The 19884-nt window shown below is 37.5% G+C and overlaps 1 protein-coding gene across 2 annotated transcripts; it reads right to left on the reverse strand.

The window, feature by feature from the left end:
• Positions 1-7464: 7464 nt before the first annotated feature.
• Positions 7465-17794, reverse strand: LOC126710569 (kinesin-like protein KIN-14J). 2 transcript variants are annotated; one of them, XM_050411098.1, is made up of 22 exons: positions 17489-17793; positions 16427-16574; positions 16169-16326; positions 15937-16035; positions 15331-15574; positions 14785-14912; positions 14592-14675; positions 14397-14474; positions 14183-14275; positions 14075-14104; positions 13051-13392; positions 12890-12971; positions 12696-12791; positions 12377-12553; positions 12143-12249; positions 11868-12047; positions 11536-11699; positions 11191-11444; positions 10907-11070; positions 9264-9823; positions 8439-8563; positions 7465-7750 (listed from the first exon to the last, which is right to left on the reverse strand). In XM_050411098.1, exons 2-22 carry the CDS (start codon positions 16521-16523, stop codon positions 7689-7691), a joined length of 3324 nt encoding a protein of 1107 aa, XP_050267055.1. In that variant the 5' UTR covers positions 16524-16574; positions 17489-17793; the 3' UTR covers positions 7465-7688. The 2 variants fall into 2 exon arrangements, with proteins under 2 accessions (XP_050267055.1, XP_050267056.1); XM_050411099.1 differs by lacking the exon at positions 15937-16035 and having other exon boundaries at positions 17489-17794.
• Between the last annotated feature and the right edge of the window lie 2090 nt (positions 17795-19884).

Consider the following 19884-nt stretch of genomic DNA (forward strand, 5'->3'; position numbering starts at 1 on the left):
CAAGGCATGCAAAATGGATTCAGAATTACTGAGGCAGTGGGGACAAGCCGTGTCTATAAGCATCCCCCTAGCTTGCAAACACTCCTTAACACCTATACTCTTATGCATACACTTCCATAAAAACATTTGAATCCTAGGTAAGGTGTCTAGTTTCCATATCCACTTACCTTGGAAACCTGGGTCAGGCAAAGGGTCAATGGCAAGTAAGTAAGCACTATTTAGCTCGAAGGATCCTCTCGGAGAGAGCTTCCAAGCCAATCTATCTTCATTCCTCCTCACAAACGGAATAGGGGTCGCTTGAATATCTCTTTTAACTTCCTCAGGGAGCACTATATGGAGCCGATCCCAATTCCACCCTCCCATATCAGCAACATCTTTAACTTTAAGCTTAGAGGATTCAATAGTGAGAGGGCCTTGGATGATGTTTCTAAGAATGCCCATGTTAGACCAACTGTCATTCCAAAAACTAAGGTTACTTTCATACCCAGGAGTCCATTTGATGCCTTTTCTGAAAATTTCTTCTCCTTTCTTCATGCTCTTCCAAGTACGAGAACCAGGAAGTTTGGCTTCATTTCTAGAATTTAACCTCTGGTGGGTGCAGTATTTAAACCGAAGAACCTTAGCCCATTGAGAATCCCCCTCCGTATGGAACCTCCAGTTGAGCTTAGCAAGGAGCGCCGTGTTTCTTCCCTTTGCGGTTTGCAAGCCCAAGCTTCCTACCTCCTTAGGGGTAGTGACCTTTCTCCATCCTACCCAATGCATACTCTGCTTAGTACTAGAGGAATTCCAAAGAAAATTTCTATTCACCCGATCAATGCCATCCAAAATCTTCCCAGGCAGAAGGTTATTTTGCATCACATACGCTGGAATAGCCGAAGTAGAGGCTTGAATTAATACAGCTCGGCCAGCCATAGATAGGAGATTAGCTTTCCAACCAGCCAGCTTCTTCTTTACCTTATCAAGCACAAAGTTAAAATCTTGACTGGAAGCCCCACGATGCTTCAAAGGAAACCCAAGATATCTGCCCAAATTGGGGGTAGACTGAAACCCGAGAATGTCACCTAAGGCATCCCTTTGATTTCTATCCAAATTAGGAGAGAAAAAGACCCTGGATTTGGCCTCACTGATGGTTTGCCCTGACTGGCTGCAAAAATCATCCAGAACTCCTCTAATCGAAGCACAATTTTCAGGATTAGCTCTTGCAAACAGAACCAGGTCGTCTGCAAAGAACAGATGCGAAAAAGCCGGCCCACTTCTAGAGGCCTTAACCGGATCCCAAGAGTTTGCAGCACACTTTTCTTGAATTAATTGCCCCAAATAATCCATGCACATAATGAAAATATAGGGAGATAGCGGGTCTCCTTGTCTAATACCTCTAGTGGGTTTGAACGATTCTAAGGTCCCTCCATTGAAAAGAATAGAAGTCGAAACAGTAGAAACACAACTCATGATTAGCTCAACTAAGTTCTTCGGCAAATTGAATCTAATCAAGGTATCTCTAATGAAGTTCCATTCAAGCTTATCATAAGCTTTTTCCAAGTCAATCTTCAAAGCCATGTAGCCTCCTCTTCCTTTGGTCTTCTCCATAGAGTGGATAATCTCTTGGACAATTATAGCATTGTCTACTCCTCTTCTACCAGGAACAAAAGCCGCTTGACAAGGAGCTATAAGCTTATCAAGATAAGACCGCAGTCTACCTACTATAATTTTGGTGATGACTTTGTAAACCGAATTACAAAGACTTATAGGCCGGTAATTACCAATAGATTCCGGACTTTGGATTTTTGGAATGAGAACGATACTTGTGCTGTTTAGGTAATCTGGAATTCTCCTTTGCATGAAAACTTGTTTAACCTCTTCCTTAACAGAATTCCCCACCGTAAGCCAGAATCTCTGGAAGAAGCCAGCGTGTAACCCATCGGGGCCAGGGGCTTTGTACGCCTTTAAAGACCATAGAGCAGTGGTAATCTCTTCATCAGACACCGGCAAATTTAGGCTGTTTTTCTCCTCCTCTGTGAGCCTAACCTGCCAGCTGGTCCACTTAACAGTGTTCCAATTAGTCACCACTTGGGAGGTAGTGTATAGCTTCATAAACCCCTCTCTGAAATGGTTCATAACCTCCGTTTCCTCTGTGATCCAGTCCCCCACCTCATTCTTTACTGCATTTATCATATTCCTCTTTCTTCTAGCAAGAGTAGACACATGGAAAAAGGAGGTGTTTCGGTCTCCCAACACCATCCAGTTAACTCTAGATTTTAAGGCCCACAGCTCCGCTTCTTGGTCCAGGACAATCTCGAGATCCTTGTGCAGCTGGTTCTCCAAATCGATGAGAGGGGAGGTTGGATTAACAGATATGGCCCTCTGAATTCCATTCAGCCTAGCCATTAACCTCCTCTTCTTCACAAAAATGTTGCCAAACTGCTGTTTGTTCCACTGAGTCGCTTCACTAGTAAACTTCTCTATAGAATCCGGGAGGTTACTAGACTGATTCCAAGCCCTCATCACAACCCCTGGGAAGGAGGGGTCAGATAACCAAAAACTCTGGAACTTAAAGGGTCTACTAAGGTGCGTCACTCTCCTAGGGGCTGTCTCCATGAGGACCGGACAATGGTCGGAATGGCAGCGGGTTAAATGGGTTACTCTAGCCTCTGGGTACATAAGACACCAACTCGGGTTTGTGAAAAACCGATCAATTCTCTCTTGAATTAGGCTACTCATGTCTCTCCTATTTGACCACGTATACCTGGGACCGGAAAATCCCAAGTCTACCATATTGCATTTGTCCAGGCAATCTTTGAAATGCAGGGATCTCATAATATTAACCGGTCTTCCTCCAAATTTATCCTCACCCAACAGGGGTTCATTAAAATCACCGGCTATCACCCACGGCTTATTATGTAACCCAGCAACTTTAATTAAATTTTCCCACAAAATAAACCTTTCAGCACTCCTAGGACTAGCATACACAGCAGACAAAATCCAAGAAAGGTTAGAAGCAATTACCTTCACTTCCACATGAATTTCCTGCTCCGTATCCGCCAGCTGCACCACCTCCACGAGGTCTGAGTTCCAAAGAAGCCATAATCCTCCAGTAAACCCGATTGTTTCTGTGTGAATGGCGCCATCAAACGGAAGCCTATCCGTGATTCCCTTGGCTCTATCTCCACCCAATCTAGTCTCCATTATTACTAAAATGGCCGGGTTGTGACTCCTAACCAACTCCCTAACATGCTCCTGAAAATTGGGCTTCAGGACGCCCCTGCTATTCCACACTACAATATTCATTACAAAAAGAAGGATAAGGAGAAGGCACATCTCACAGGATAGCATTAGCTCCGCCATCCTCTTCAAACTCCATTTGTTCTTCTCCGTGCTCACCGACATCGGAGATTGCCACTGCCTCTTCACCGTGGTGCAACTGGTAAGAAGCTACTGCAACTTCAGTCCCCCCGGTTTCGAAGCTAGTAGTCAGCCCTTCCATTTTCCCGGCATCTCCAACATCATCCCGGTGTCCTGCATCCGGCGATCGGACCACCCCCTCACCGGCGCCGTTCTCTCTCTCATTCCCACACTCGCCTCTAGTAAAGCTCCCAAAATTTTCACGGTGTTGAAGCTTGTCCATCTCGGCATTAGTGGTAGTAGAAAAGGCGAAAGGAAAGCTTGGATCGATGTCATCTCCGTCTCTGCTGAGGATTTTTGGAGTTAGATGATTTAAACTGAAATGGGTCTTACTGCTTCCAGTGCCTTCGTTGAGATTTTTGTTTCTAGCTATGTTTCTGGCAATTACTTTCTTGCCCTTTACTGAAGGACTGCTCTGGGCTTTTGAATTAAAACCCTCCCCTCCTATCTCATCACCACGGCATGCATTTGGGCCCGCCTTAGCAAACCCCAGCCCCATCTCACTCGTCCCAGCGCCTTTGTGAGGACAGACCGTTTGGCTCAAAATTGGGCCTTTTGGTCTTAGGCCGTTTGACGGGCTTAATTTTGGTGGGTCCAATTTCCTTTTAGAATCTCTCCTAAGCCCATCATTGGAATTCTTCCTTCCCATTGAGAGTTTAAACCTTGCGTCGTCCTCTGCCTTCCTCTGTTCTTGTTTTAACCGACCGTTATCCATCACAGCCTGGACCCCGCCACTCTTTTGATTTTTTGGCACGTTCCTCCTTCGCGCAACTACAGTCCAAGGCCCGTACGTACTATCCTGAGCTGTCCCTGCCACATTCCCTTGCACGACCCTGCCATTCTCCATTCCCTCTGCAACCGTCCCTGCCACATTCCCTTGCACGACCCTGCCATTCTCCATTCCCTCTGCAGGACCGTGCGGTACATGCATATTGCATGACCGTCCTTCATCGCCATTTACGACCGTACCTTCTTTCGCCGGCGAAGCTGGTCGGACCGTGTACGGACAGGTTTCCTTCTTGTGCCCCATTCTGCCGCAGGAGAAACATAATTTCTGGATGCCTTCATAGCAAACCAATTGTTCAAACCTCCCTATTAACACCGCCGTCACCAAAGGTTTTTCCACATCGATCTGCACACAGAGTCTAGCAAACCTGCCTCTAGCTTCGTTCGCAGTGTGGGTGTCGACCCGTAATACGTTGCCAATGGACTTTCCAATTTGTAAAAGGGCTTCCGAGTTGTAGTACTCGATTGGCAATCCGTTAAGTCTAATCCAGACGGCCACCGATGTAACGTTTGCCGATTCCGGTCGAAAATTTGGTTCCCATGGTCTAATGGAGAGAAAATGTTCTCCAATGAACCAAGGTCCCCTCTGAAGGATAGCTTCATAATCCTCTTTCAAGTAAAATCTAGTTAGAAAAAATCCCTGCTCCAAGTCCACACAGTCAAGTCTTCCGGCGGGCTTCCACATGGCTAACAACCTGCTATGTAGGAAGCTTAAGCCCACCCCCCTTCCATAGACCTTGACAATGAGGGCCCTTGTCCATGGCGTCCGGATCTTCTTTTTGAAGTCCTTGGATAGTTTGACGGCCACCAGCCCTTCTCGGAGGTTTTCAACCTCCTCATCCGATTCCTCATCATCCTCCATGATGTCGCTAAAGTTGAAAGCTTGGGTGTAAGCCCCCGGTATATCTCCTATAAGTTTTTCCTTAAAGGAGTTTGCCTCACTCCACCCTCCCTGCTCACGGTATGGAGGCTTCAAGACTGACTCTTGTCTTCCTCGATAGCCCTCATGGCTCACATCCTTTACTTTTTTCTTGCTACGAGCAAGCTCCTCTCGTTCTTCCCTTGAGAGCACGGTGGAGTCCATTTCGTCAAAAGCTAATAGTGTTTTTCTAGCTCGCTCCTACTCACAACTCACAAACGCACTTGTGTGCAAGCAGTACAAGCAGCACAGCCTGTCTGCTTTGGTTGTAGTTGTCTATTCAATATTTTATTTCTCTAACTAAACCAAAACGGCCTCCGGTATGGTATTGGAGAGGCATGGGTGTGTGCACACATGAGGTGTGTGCTAGTGTGTGCTAATGCACAGTGGGGTGTGTGCTAAACTGCTAGTAGTTAGTAAAAAAAAATTAACGAAGCAACTAAACATCAATAATTAATAATTTAATTAACTAATACATTATAAAAGACAAAAAAATTAAATTATATTAGGCTAAAGTGTGTGCTAATGCACAGTGGGGTGTGTGCTAAACTGCTAGTAGTTAGTAAAAAAAATTAACGAAGCAACTAAACATCAATAATTAATAATTTAATTAACTAATACATTATAAAAGACAAAAAAATTAAATTATATTAGGCTAAACATCAATTAATAATTTAATAATTAATGAAACAACAATACAACAAATTATAGTTTATAAAAGAAAAACAAATTTATGAAACAATTAAACAACAATAATCAATAATTTTATTAATATTTCAAATGAACTTATAGTTTATTCTATAAGTACCTTTGTTCATTTCATTTCTTTTTATTTTTATTTTTTTCCTTTTGAGATTTTTTGGTGTACAGAATGCAAATTTGTTTTGGTTTTAAGAACATTTTTTTTTTTAAAACACAAACTTCATGCGGGCCAAACCTTGAATTTCGGTTGATATTTACCAAAACGTCCTAAAACAGACTGAAATTACCCAAAATTTTTTCAATGTGGAATATGAACACCCTGGACAAAATTCCTGAAGTCGCCACTGGTTCTCAGAGGCTAGTAATTGTTAAAAAACATATAGCAGTTGTATCTAGATTTGGATTTGGTGATGTGCAATTATCCTCTAATGTTAGAGAGAATAGATTTAGATTTGGTGATGTGCAATTATCCTCTAATGTTAGAGAGAAAAGTTTAAAAGGTAGATTCAGATCGTTGCTAAGTCGTATGTGGTCATTAAAAAGGATCAACCACTCATTTACAATCACAGAGATTAAAAAGAATTGAAGAAATGCTTCTATTATTACTTGGTTTTTATTACAAAGGAATGTTACTCTATATATATAGAAAGAATGGAGAAGAATGGAGTATAAGAAAGACAATATAAAAAGGAATTACTTGGAACATGCCTAGGTGTCCTCAAGTACAATTATTCTTAAAAGACATATTAGACTTATATTCTTTACTTGCTACATGCAAGGATAGAAATAAATCAAAAAAAGGACATGGACTTAAATGTCCTGAAGTGTCTATTACAACTGCGTATAACTTTTTGACCATATACCATAGATCCTATGTCTTGGCACTTTGTTGTTTAAAAGCGTCCACCAAGTTTGCTGCACTACTTTCTCAAAAAAAAAAAAAAAAAATTGCTGCACTAACCTCATCTAGGGCTGAGATAAAACCGCCCGACCCAAATAAAACCCATGATACTAGGAACAAATTATCTTAAGGATAAAGAAGAAATAAATGTTCTAAAATCTATAATTTCTTATTAGAAAATAACGAAATTATATTCTCTCCTAAAAAAAACATACACATGTAATATGTTTTTTTAGAACTACTACTTACAGCCTCATGTTATTGTCTAATGATGTTACTTGGGATTGACTTACAATCAAATTTACAAAAAGCTTTTGATCCAAGGACATATTTTCAAGGAATAAAATATCCATTAATAACATGATTACCATACCAGTTTTTCCTCTTTTAATTTCACTATGGTTTCATACAATAGTTTCTGATATTAAAATCATATTTTAGTTCTAACTATACTCCACTAAGTTCTTTTTTCTTCTTTTTTTAACTGTTCACACGGACTTTAAAAAGAAAAATGCCATAAAAGGTCAAATCGCGTTTGAAGACAAAATTCATAGGCCTTTTGTGTTTTGAAGACTTTTAAAAGAAACATGCTATATCTTTGATAATTGCTTTCCCAAAACCCCTACAATTAATGGAGGACTTTTTTTTCTTTCACTGGTAAGAACCTGAACCAACCCCTCCTTTTCTCGATGACCTAAAGCATAGGGCAAATGAAAAAACTGAAACAACTAAATGAAAATGTGCTGCACAGAGTATCGAAACCCAACGAACGGAAGTTGCACTATGATGCATTGATCCTAAACTACATACTTTACAAAGTGTTAAGTTTCCAATCGCCTCTTCCAATGCACTATAAATGGAAGCAGAACATAATCTACAAGTCAGCACAGTAAAGTTAGAATACAAACTACAGTGTAACCCTAACAAGAATACAAGCTAGTGTTGGGCATAAGAATTCGGCCATCCAAATTGCCTTCAAATCTACTGCCACCGTTTGGGGGTCTTTGATACAGAGGAGCTGCCAGCAAAAGCTTTCCTAGCACCTGACATGCATAAGATGGAAGTTGGGAAAATGAGTAGGGCACACGTGGGGGAGAGAAGTCTAGAGAGGGAGAAATTCTTGTATGAGCCAGGCATATAATAAGATATATTTGTGAGACTGACAATGGGCCTCACCATATGTTAGTCTCACAAATATCTTATACGCCGGATGTATAAGATATTTTCCCAAAGAGAGAGGAGCATGGGTCAGATACCAATTACAACAGTAAAATTAAAAAGCTACCGTCTAGTAATACAACAACAAACAAAACCTTAATTGTCTCAAAATTTTGGAGTCAGCTATAGATCCTCAATATATTACATTCTACTTTATCTAAAATCATACTTTTTATCACTAATTATTATTTCTACTTATGTGATTTTGGTCTTCCTTTACCCTTATTATTATTATTTTTATTTTATTTTTTCGCTCTCTCAACTTGGACCAACTCACTTTATTTTTACTATTGCATTAGTCGCTCTTCTTTAAACATAACCAAACCATCTTAAGAAACCTTCACTCATCTTTTCATCAATAAGACTATCCCTATTTTTAAGTGGATTTCCTTATTTCGAATCCTAGCATTCCGTGTTCACTTATCCATCTTAACATTCTCATTTCAACTACAATCATTTTATAAAGCCTAGTAATAAGAGAGAGAAAATACACATCCTCAAAAAAATACATACTTGATGAAACCTTTAAGGTGCTTTTGGTGGTCAAAGAAAGCCGAGATGATTTTGCCTGCCCTAGCTTTTGGGGTGGCTTTGGGAGTTTAGATGGTAAAGTTGGCCTGGGTTCAAGCAAAGGCGACCTGCATTCAAACAAATATAAGGAAATCAGGTGTGATTCATAACTAACAAAGTCAGGTGAAATTGGACTGCATTCAAGCAAATATACATAAACCAAATCACGTGCCCGAAAACAAGCATGCACCCTTACTCCCCCTCCCTGCCAACCCACACGGGCCACACACACGAAGGCCCCTTTTTTGGAGCCCCAAACAAAATGTCACTGACCAAACAGCTATAAGAGCTTTCTTTCACAATTATAAATGCAGCAAAAAGCTTCTGGATTTTTTTTGTTTTTTAAATGCTAGTAACTTTTGTAATTAAAACTAGAGATATGGTATCACTGACAGTCAGGCCAAGATAAGGGACCCTTTAATTAAAATTTAAAGAAGCTCCAATGCAGATCCCAACACTAAAATAAGTTTCACCACAGAGAACATGTCAGATTGCAATGGTCAGGGAAACTTATTCCAAAATCCAGGTTGCAGTAGGGTAGTGGTGCACAATTTAAGATTTACAAAACATTTGTTGCTTCATTGGCATCACAAAGTATTCCTAGAGTCAAAATTCATGTGAAGAAATTTCATATAGGAGAAACATATGCCAATTTCTTTGTTAGTTGCCTAGTAGCAGCACAAGAAAGTTAGTAATCAGGTAGACAACAGCCAGTTCTCTAGCATTAAGAAAAATACACCAACCATTATAAAAATGAAAAAGACTTACTTCTCAGTTTTCTGAACTGGAGTCTTCTCAGCTGGGATGCTCTCTGGAGGTGTGCTTTCAGCAGACTTTGCAACTTCAGGGAAAAGAGTGTACTCCACAACACTGGATATGGAGCCATCAGTTTCTGTTCCCATTGAAAGACCACCATCAGAAATATCACTTAATCTTTCATCAGAATCTGCATTCCCAAAGCCCAAGAGCTCAATGTCTTCAGAAAATTGCTGACCAACATCCCCTCCAAATAGCCTCGACTGAGTGGACAATTCCTTCTGATGTCGAAATTCATCCAATGACTGCTGAGAACCAGCTTCAGAATGCTTATCACTGTACTCGGAGCCATTGTCTATATCTGAAGCTGCTTTCTCAATCCGCCCTGTTCCTTTTCCTTCAGACAGTCTTTGGCTATGTTGAGTATCCCCTATGGAAGCTCTTCTTGGAGAGACAGACCCATACCTTAATGAGATCATACCATGCTTCACCCCATTGACATTAGCCTTGGAAAGCTGCAAGCGGTCAATCTCCTCATCTTTCTTTGCAACTACGTCCTTAAGGGATGCCACCTGCAAGATGAAAAGGAAATCAGACTGAACGAATATGGTAGGCCACTGTATAGAGCTTAAGAAGTCAAGAAATCTTAAATCAGGTCCCTTCAAGCTAACAAAGAAACAAAATTTCTTTAAAGCATGCAAATAAAATTGGGATGTGCACAATTATGAGAGCCAAACTTCGGGAAAAAATTCATGGGTGCTTCCTAGCCAGAGAGGAAAAGTTCAATGTGAGTAATCACCAAGTTATTACCAGTGGTGGCCCATGGCCATGCTAAAATGAGTACCAATCAGTGTCACTCTTATGCCCACTTCATGGACATGTTCTGCTGACAAACAATTATAGGCATAGATTGAAAAATAATTTACAGAAGGGCACTCCTTTGCAAATAGAATCACCAACCCATAGATTATCTACTACTCCTGGCCCAATAGTGCTTAAGAATCCTCATGGGCTCAATCCTGTTCATAATTAAGTAATGCCAGTTCCAACCCCCTATGTTTTTATTTTTTATTTTTTTTTCTTTTGGGGAGCATTTTTGACTGATTTTGCCATAATTAATCAAAAAATTCCACCCAAAACTTAAGAGACATAAAATAGAAGTGGAATATGCATGTAAAATGTCTGGGTATGATGACCAAGACCCATCCCTTACAAGCGCAGTGCAAACTTGACCATCATGATGAAGAATTTCAGTACTAGCAGATTTTGTTTTAATGGTAAGTACACACCCAATGGGCCTAAAACGCAGCTTCACCCTCCATCCCATTATTATGGGAGGAGGAAATGCTATCGACCTAGAGCTCAATGGAAAGAATCTTTATGAGCTACTGGTACAATTTTCTTCAGCCTATTTTACAAACTTACCCTCAATATCAAGTGGAGTTATTAAAATTATTCATGATTGCAACTGATTGCTTTTCATAGGATTGTATAAATGAATATATCCATTTCTATAGCATAACAAAAATATCGATATCCTCATGAAATACCTAGCTTATTGTTTAGAGCACAATGGCATATCAGGATATCTCCAATCAAAAACTATTAAGAGGGAAAAAAGACAATAAAATTGTTAAAACAATGAAAGATCGGACCTGTTCCATCAATTCTCTAACATCTCTTCCCTCTTTGTTGCTCCGAGCAGCGCCTAACTCAACACCAGAAACTCTCTCTGCAAACTTCAGGGTACTTATGGTTTCGGAATATGAATCCGTATCTGGATTAAGCTGTACAAACATAAGGGTTTTTGCTTGACCACCTACAATTTGGAGAAGACAAAAGAAATATGATACAAGACTTGAAGAAAAAAGAAACTCATAATTATAATATCAACTCATACGTTATTACCATAGTCAAAGACAAAATATAAGGCAAGTACCTAAGGAACTTTGAAGTACTTGAGTTAATTTGCTGTTTCTATATGGTACATGTGAACTCTTTTGCGCTAGAGCAAATATTACATCTCCAAGAGCTGATAGTGACTTGTTTATATGTTGTGCCTCCCTAAGCCGATCCCCAGTAGCTTCGGACCGATCTACTCTTTCACTACCAGCAAGATCTACCAAATGTAGACTACCACGCAGGACAGCATTAGTCTCCAAGTCCGTTCCTCGAACATGAACAGTCAGAACACTGCACCATATGATTGAATTACAACCATGTTAAAAGAAAATAACAACCATGAAAAGTAGGTGAGAAAATGACTTAGCATCAAGAATACAACCTATGGGATCTGCTACTTCTTTCATTCAAGGCAGTGGCACCTACTGCTCTATTCATTAACCCAATATGCATAAACTCTAAGACATCTGAAGTAGATTGAACAGAGTGCATGCTAGCCTCAGGGACAGCTAACCCATTCGGTTGGGTAGTGCTCCAAATCCCAAGTGTGTGCAAGTCAAAGGAAACAAAAACCTTTTCAATAACATAATAAGGTGAATAGAAGCAACTAAGAGCACTCAAATTTACTAATCAAATAGAGAAACTTAAAATTAAGAATGAAATCCCAAAAAAAGAAAAAGAAAAACCATAAGGGAAAAAAAAAATTAAAGGATATCTTTTTTGAGGACCATCACTTGAGAGTAGATCACGGACTTGTTCATTATAAATCTCAACCATTTGAACTCCAATTTCATATGCAATGGAGCTTTTCCTGCTTTGGGAGATCTGGAAAAGATCATTTAAGGCCCGATAGTTGACACCCCAATCCTCCTTTGATGATACACTAGGCCCACTCTAAAAGAAACAAGATAAAGGCATAAGGAACAACTTTCGACCATAAAAAAAAAAATAAATAATTAAAAATAATACAATATAAACCATTTGGATACCATTGTATAGGTCTTTCCTGAGCCAGTTTGTCCATAAGCAAATATGCAAACATTGTATCCGTCAAGGACTGATCGAATCAACGGTTGAGTATCCATAAAGACCTCCTCTATCAACATATAGTATATAAACAAATAATAATTAGAAAATCAATATTTTTTCCCTAACAAAGGAATGTAGCAGTTAGAGCAAAAAGTGATGAAAAAGGTAAACATCATTCATTTAGAAATTAATACCTTGCGTAGAAGTTGGATGAAAAACCTTGTTAAACTTGAACATCCTACGGCTGTCTTTTCCTTTAGATGGATTCATAATGACTAATTCACCATTTTCACCAATATATTCAATGGTGGTATGCTTCTTACTTTGTCCAGGAAGGAATGGTCTTATTCGACAATATACTCTAATATTTCCTATATAACAGAGAGAGAAAGAACGAGCTCAAACACTCATACGATGGCATAACCATTTCCATCGTGAACAAAAAGTGTTTTTATTCTTCAATAAAGAATTAAACTAAAAAAAGAGGGGGCATAACCATACTAAGTGATGTACCTTTTAGATCCTGAACCTCATTATATAACCTACGGTTTTCTGCGAGAACTGCATGGTAATTTTGAGCTGCATCTGCTAGTCCTTCAAGTTTCAATCCTATTCAAGAAAAAAAGGACATCATGAGAAAATGCCCAAGTAGTAAATAAACAAATGTCCAAGTAGTAAATAAACAAACTGTGAATCATCAATCCTACCCAAGCATCTGAATTCCTCTGCATAACCTCTTTTTGTCTTCAAGACTTCATGTTTTATGGACTCTAAAGTTACCCTCGATTCCTAAACAAAATCATAAAGCTGTGTTATAGGATCACTAAAGACAAGAAATGAAATTAAATCCATGTGTACTAAGGTAAACCTGCAAAGCTCCAAAATGATTATCTATAAAGCTCTTGTAGATTCGCTCTTTCTTTTTCAATCTTCGCAATTTAGATTCAGAAAACTTCTCAAGTTCTTCCACCTTCTTCCTTGAATCTGATAAAAGGCACTCAAATTCTTTTAACCGATTCTCCAACTCAACTTTAGCTTCCTTAGCAGTTGTTTCTAATTGCAAGCAATGATCTTCATGCGTCCTTTTGGTCACTTCTATTTCTTGTTTTAGTTTCATAATCTCGATATCACAATGATCCTTCTGTTTCCTTAATTCTATCATATCATGCTCTTCAAGTTTCTTTTTATTTTCTGTTTTGACCTTCTCAATCTGCAAAATCCAAAATGTAAAGTCACTAACAAAATAACCAATGGTACCTTCTTGTTGTAGCGGCTCTTCCTTTTTGTACAAATTTAATAATAATAATAATAAAATCTAAGACGTATAAATTCACAAACAATCTTCATTACCACTAATAAGGCACAACAGACTGAGCAGGTTTCAACCAAGACCTACTTATCACCCACACTACATTAAATACGTAATATAAACTTACATAGTGGATACACATACAACATAGACTTGCAAACGATATCAAAATGACAAAAATTTGACATATTTGCTTCATAATAATTAACCTTAATATGATTACTTCCTCCAAAAGAGTGGAAATAATAAACTTGAGATTTTTTTCACTTAAAACAATATAATTTCATCATACATTATTATCAACTTGTACAGCTAACTATAAGTACTAGCAGTTCAAGAACTCTTCAAAATAAGTGGCACAGCTAAAATAAACATTCATCAGCAGAAATAAGTTACGAATTACTAAAAATTTAAAGATATCTAATATGTATTAGAAAACATTAGATACAAAATAGGTGTGGATGTCATATGAAATACTTTGGAATGCTCATAATATAACACAGCCATCAAACTCAAGGATCAACAAAAGAAATATGTTTTATCATCTTTGAATATAAAGATAGGACTAAGAACAGAAACACACCTTTATCTGTTGAAATTGATCCATAACAACCTATAGGAAACAAAAACAACAGTTAAAAATCAATTGGGTGAAATGAAATAAAGTGCATAAACCTCAAACTAAAACCACCTCAAATTCTTCAGCGGCTCCTATCGAAAGGGTTTCAAGTACTCTAATTTTTGATTGATATTTCTCCTCACGAGCCTTAAAAAGTTTGTTTTGCTGCAAGCATAAAATAATACAAACACTTTTTTACTCATGAGCAATATAAATATATATATATATATATATATATGTATATATATTCTTACTAAGCAAAAAATAAATCCATAAATTATTTTACAATTTTTAAGTTTTCTGCTTGGGTTGAAATTCGCTGCTCAATCACTTGCGTAACTTTTCTCAACAGCCATGCCACACACTGGAAAATGGAGGAAAAACACCAGTGAGAGATACAAAATGGAAAAAATAATCATAAAAAAGTAAGTTCATGCATGCTTTAGTTATATAGCATCCTTGCATCCTCTTACTGCCATACATTAGGTACATCCCCATTCTTTCTTTGCATGCTATCGTCTAGAATCTTATTCACTATGTTGAAAAGTGATTGAGTTGATGCATTCTGCACAATAGAATGGCAATAAAACATAAGAACAGCATCAAACTTACAGTTGAACAACAGAAGCAAAAAATAATAATGATAAGAGGGGGGAAGGGGGGGAGCAACTTACATCCAAACTGTTCGACTTGATCATCTCCAAAATTTTGGCATCAGAAGAATCAGCAAAACATCCTTGCTTTAATTGCAACACCTCATGAAACTTAGATCCAAGATGATGTTGTAAAGCATCTGACAACTCTACAAGCAAAAGGGGGGAAAAAGCATGATAAAATAAGCAATAAGAACACTACAAACAACAATTTTCATTTGGCAGGCAGAATGAGATACGTGTCCCCCCCCCCCCCCCTTTCAGTGGTTGCTTCTCGTGTCCAAGATAATGAATTGCAATGCTAACCCTCCACTGCCCCCAATTCATACCCCTATTGTAATCCATGCTTCTTAAAGTCCATTGCAATGAACACATCTACTCACTCATTAGTTAAGGCTGCCCGCCACTGCCCTAAGGCCAATTCCCCCAAACAACAACTTGTGCTACATCTCATACTTACTGCATTCATGATCTCAACACATCGTCTATTTGAATTTACACATACATTCACCACAATCTAGGCATCATCCACACATACCCTGTCAATCAAGATAGCAATTAGCATACCTGAAGTACCAGGAAAAGAATGTTGAAATTTGGCTTCAACTGAATCTCTTTGCCAATCCCCTCCATTTTTAACCAAGTGTTGTCCGTCTGATACATCCCCTTGGGAACCAATTCCCTCTAAAGAGCCTACCTCTGATAGATCCCATCTTCTTCTCAAATGATTTTGCACGTTCTCTACCCCAGCATTAGAATTAAAATGCACTCTAAGATTATTAAGGCACTGAAGAACTGGCACCATAGATCCCTGCAAAATCTCATACCATCGACTAAAATGAGTATGAGAAAATTTGAAAGTTGGAAGCAATAAAAAAAAGACCCAGAGTTATAATTTTAGCAAAACCACATAGAGCTGCAAGTCGATTCAAGTTAAAACAATTCAGCAAAAAATAATTGAACTAAGAGCTGCTTTCGTAGACCAATACATTTTTAGTATTTCTTTAGGGCTGATGGGTCAATACATATGGTGTTTGTGTAAGGAACCTAAGGTCGAGGCTTAATGTAACAGACCCAAGGCCAAGTCATTGTTGTCAATTTCAGTGAAACTAAATTATATGATTGACTAGTGCAATGAAATAAGGATTCTATATTGCAATACTAGAAACGTACCTGCTCTAGATCTGATAGTTCAAATCCAGGCAATCCTATTTCATTGATAGCTGCCAAGAACTTTTGGACATTTAAGAGAACGGGCTCCAAATTGCCTCTCTAAGTAGGAAAAAAAAAGTTAAAATGGAGCAGTACGACTTAGAAACAGATCCCAAAAGAAAAAAGTCATAAACCTCAATATGATAACATATCCAAACAGGCTATAAACAAACAACACAGAAGGTAATCCTACCATTTCTATCAAACCGGGACTAAGCTTGTTCAACACACTGCATAAAACAGTGCCATCAATCAAGCATGATCTCAGATCCTCCTCAGAAGCTTCCAATGGTAAACTTAAATGAGGGAGCATACCATTTATCCACTCCACCAGAGAAGACTGCTGGTTACCTATATAACAAGTGTAAAACAAGGACAAAGAGGAATATAAAATGCGACTAAGTTATGTGCAAATAAATATGGAGAGAAAGGGAGTATATAACTTGGTTACCTTCGGCCATAACCCTAAAACTTTCCAGCTGTTCAACATATTCACCATGAGCCCCATTTGAATAGCCAAATCCCCCATTCTCATACTGGGAGCTCATGATGAGACCTTCTCAAATGCCTTGTTTCCTTGATCAACTATGGACACAATGCTACAAAGATAGTATTCCGTGCACATAAATTAGAAGAAATTAAATAAAAAATCAACATTAAACGTATGGAACAAAGACTTTTTTGAATAATTGGCTTCAACAATGATTCAATTTCCTTCTTAAAAAAAAAAAAAAAAAAAAAAAAGCGATGATTCAATTTATACTTATTTGATCAACTTATACTCAATTTTGATGGTAGGCCATGCACAAAACCAAATTACAAGTAAAGACAGAAACTTCATAAGCAAGCAATTTATTGGTGAAAATTTTACACCCCAGATGATATTAAACTTCGCCACGAATTCTCATAAACACAGTCGGCAAAATGCATCAGATTCGTCAATTAAAGGCCGGTCTTTATCACGGAAATAATCAATCTAAATGTTCAAATTGGAAAAGATAGCAACTTGGTCATCGAGCAAAGTAATTCTAAATTAAATATGCATCTTTTCCATTAATTTTTACTAATTACAATTATTAACCCAAAAAAAAAAAAAAACTAAAAGCTCGTGCCTTACAATAATTCTTTTCTTCTCCAACACTTTCTAAAAAAGAAATCCACGCAAACTCTAGCCCTAGAATCCTTCTGCTTAAAATGAGTTTAATTTACGCATTCTCTGTGTTCAATACAATAAACAATTAAGTAAACAACAACGAAATTGAGCTTCCTTCTTCTTGATCTCCATTTTCTTAGCCACCAAACAGACCATAATTTTAACACACGAAAAAAAAAAAAAAAAAGCTTTTTTGTTTTTTGGCAATAACAATTCTCACAGATCATTCAAATCCACGGACCTACATTTCAGAAAAATAATAACAACAACAACAACAAATTGGCCATCGGATCTGTACGAAGCCCGAAGATTTGAAGAAATGCGAGACGTACGGACGGAATGTGGATTGAAGATACGAACCTGGAGGATTCATAGTACGATTGTGTGGGAAAATGTGGTTGAGATCTCTTTCGGCAAATCACAGAGCTCTGTGAGAGAAAGAGGGAGAGAGATCAGAGCTCTGAGTAATGGCGTTTCGTTTCGGACCGATCCGTTACAGAAAGAGAAAGGGCCGAAATTTCTGATCGTTAAATGCCGAAACTCTTGCCCGAGATTTCGGAGACCGGACGGAGCGATGAGAGAGGAGAGAGAGAGTTTGTTTGATTTTCGGTTTTTTTTTTTTTTTTTTTTTTTCTATTCGTTTTTTTCTTTTCAGTGAAGATAGAAAGAAACGTTGGGAAATGGAAAGTGTAGAATTGAAATGACTTTTCCTTTATTTTATTATTATTTTTTTTCTGATTCTTCTTTTTCCTTTTGTTTGTATAGTTTGAAAATAGGGCTTGGATTTGAATTTAAATTGCTGTTTTGACACTCTCCACTAATTTTGGAGTGGCGTTCCCGCCTTGTACCTTTCGTGCCTTTGTTTAAACTGCAGGCTTGTTACTTAATAGCCACAAACTAAAAAACGATAAAGAAAAAAGTTGTACTGAGTACGACGATACTCCAGAAGTCAGCGCGTGGAGGTTTTGACCCACGCGCCTGCTGGCCGTATTGATGACATTTTTAAGTCGTTGGTTCGCACTTGAGAAACTGAACCAACCAATAGATAGAAGATGTCAGCATGTAGCAGAGCACACTTCACAACCTAGTCCTCCTTCTGTAAAAAATAATAAATAATAAAAATACTTAAAAAAAAAAAAAAAAAATTTAAACTAGGATCCAAGACTCCAAGTAATAACTTCTTCTTCTTCTTTTTGTGTGTCCCATAATCCTCATCTCTACTTCTCCCACCGGCTATTTATGAAAAATGATTAAGTTATAATCTACATTTTTAAAGTTTGAAATAATTTTAATTTTATTTCTCTATCTCCACTTTTTTTTTTTTTTTTTTTGAGGAAGGAGTTTTTTTTTTTGAGAATCAATACAAAGAAACTTTATTAAATCAACCAAAGTCTGTTACAAGAACATGATGAAGTTGTGGTGGAATATCCTCCATCCACACTGTAAGAGCATCAACGTGTCTAGCATATTGAGCTAAATTATGGGCTAGAGAATTACTCGATCTGCGGGTGTGCGAAAAAGAAATACAAGAAAAACTTCCAAAACTCTGCTTAATAGAGGAAATCAAATGGCCAAAGGAAGTGAAGGACTCCTCCTCACTTCGTAAGGCTGAAATAATAAGCTTCGTTATTATACACTCTGTTTGGATAGAACTTATTTTGCTGAAACTGAAAACTGAAAATACTGTAGCAAAATAATTTTTAAATGTGTAAATAGTACCGTGGGACCCATTTTTAATGAAAAAATTGATAAAAAAATGAAATTTGTGGGTCCGTGAACAGTGCACGAATGCACTGTTCATGAAAAACTGGTCAAATGTTGCGACTACTGTTCATGTACAGTACATGAACAGTAGCTGCTTGTGAGGGGAAAACGCGTGGAAAAAAAAAAAAAAAAAAGAGAGAAAACGCAGAAACGGAAACGCAACGCAGCAGACGTTGGAACCAAACACACACACAATATTCTCTTAAGCAGTGTAAGATAATTAGGGTTCGTTTGGTAGAAGAGTTTAAGTAATATTATTTGTATTTTTTTGAATTACGTGTGGATAAAAAAAATGTGTAAAAATACGTGTAATATTATTTAAAAACTAAAAATATGTTACTAAAATGCTCTACCAAATGGGCCCTTACCATTCTTTGAAAAAAAAAAAACAGAGGTAATCCATTCCCAAACTCTTGGATATTATTTGGATAAAAATCATTTTGTCTATAGATAGTGTGGAGTTTTTCAATGCGACTTCAACTCAATATATATATATATATATATATTTTTTTTTTTTTTTTTTTTTTTTTGAGAAGGATAACAAATTTGCTTTACCTCATTTGAACGCAACCAGTTGGGGAGTAGGGACAGGGCAAGTTTTTTGTCCCACGTCTCAAATGGGGCATCATTTTGTTTAAATTTGATTTATATTATTATGTTGTTTGATAAAAATTAGTTTGATTTTATGTGATTAATTAAATTGCAATTTTAAGTATGATTTTTTAAGGTTTGGTTTACTTCAATATTTTTTTTAAAGTAATCTTTTATTGTTTTAATAAGTGAGTGTCAAATCATTTACTAACTAAATAAAATGTGAAAATTAAAACATATTACCACTTGTCATTATATATTTAAAATAAAAAGACATATTAAATTAAAAAAGTATATAAAAGGTTAGCTTTTCACAACAAACAAAAAAATGGAAAGATTAATATCAAAGATTATAGGCCATCAAAAGTAAATATTGTTAATATTGTAGACTCAACAATAAA

The sequence above is a fragment of the Quercus robur genome, chromosome 12 (genome assembly GCF_932294415.1).
Source record: "Quercus robur chromosome 12, dhQueRobu3.1, whole genome shotgun sequence".
NCBI lineage: Eukaryota > Viridiplantae > Streptophyta > Magnoliopsida > Fagales > Fagaceae > Quercus > Quercus robur.

Bases quoted from the DNA above. Each gene is read 5' to 3' on its own strand.
- LOC126710569 (XM_050411098.1), bottom strand. From the start codon at position 16,523: ATGAGCTCCCAGTATGAGAATGGGGGATTTGGCTATTCAAATGGGGCT. The intron at 14,475-14,591 runs GTATGGCAGTAA...TCCATTTTCCAG, and splicing joins AGAATGGGGATGTACCTAAT to TGTGTGGCATGGCTGTTGAG. The intron at 14,105-14,182 runs GTGGTTTTAGTT...TGTTTCCTATAG, and splicing joins GAGCCGCTGAAGAATTTGAG to GTTGTTATGGATCAATTTCA.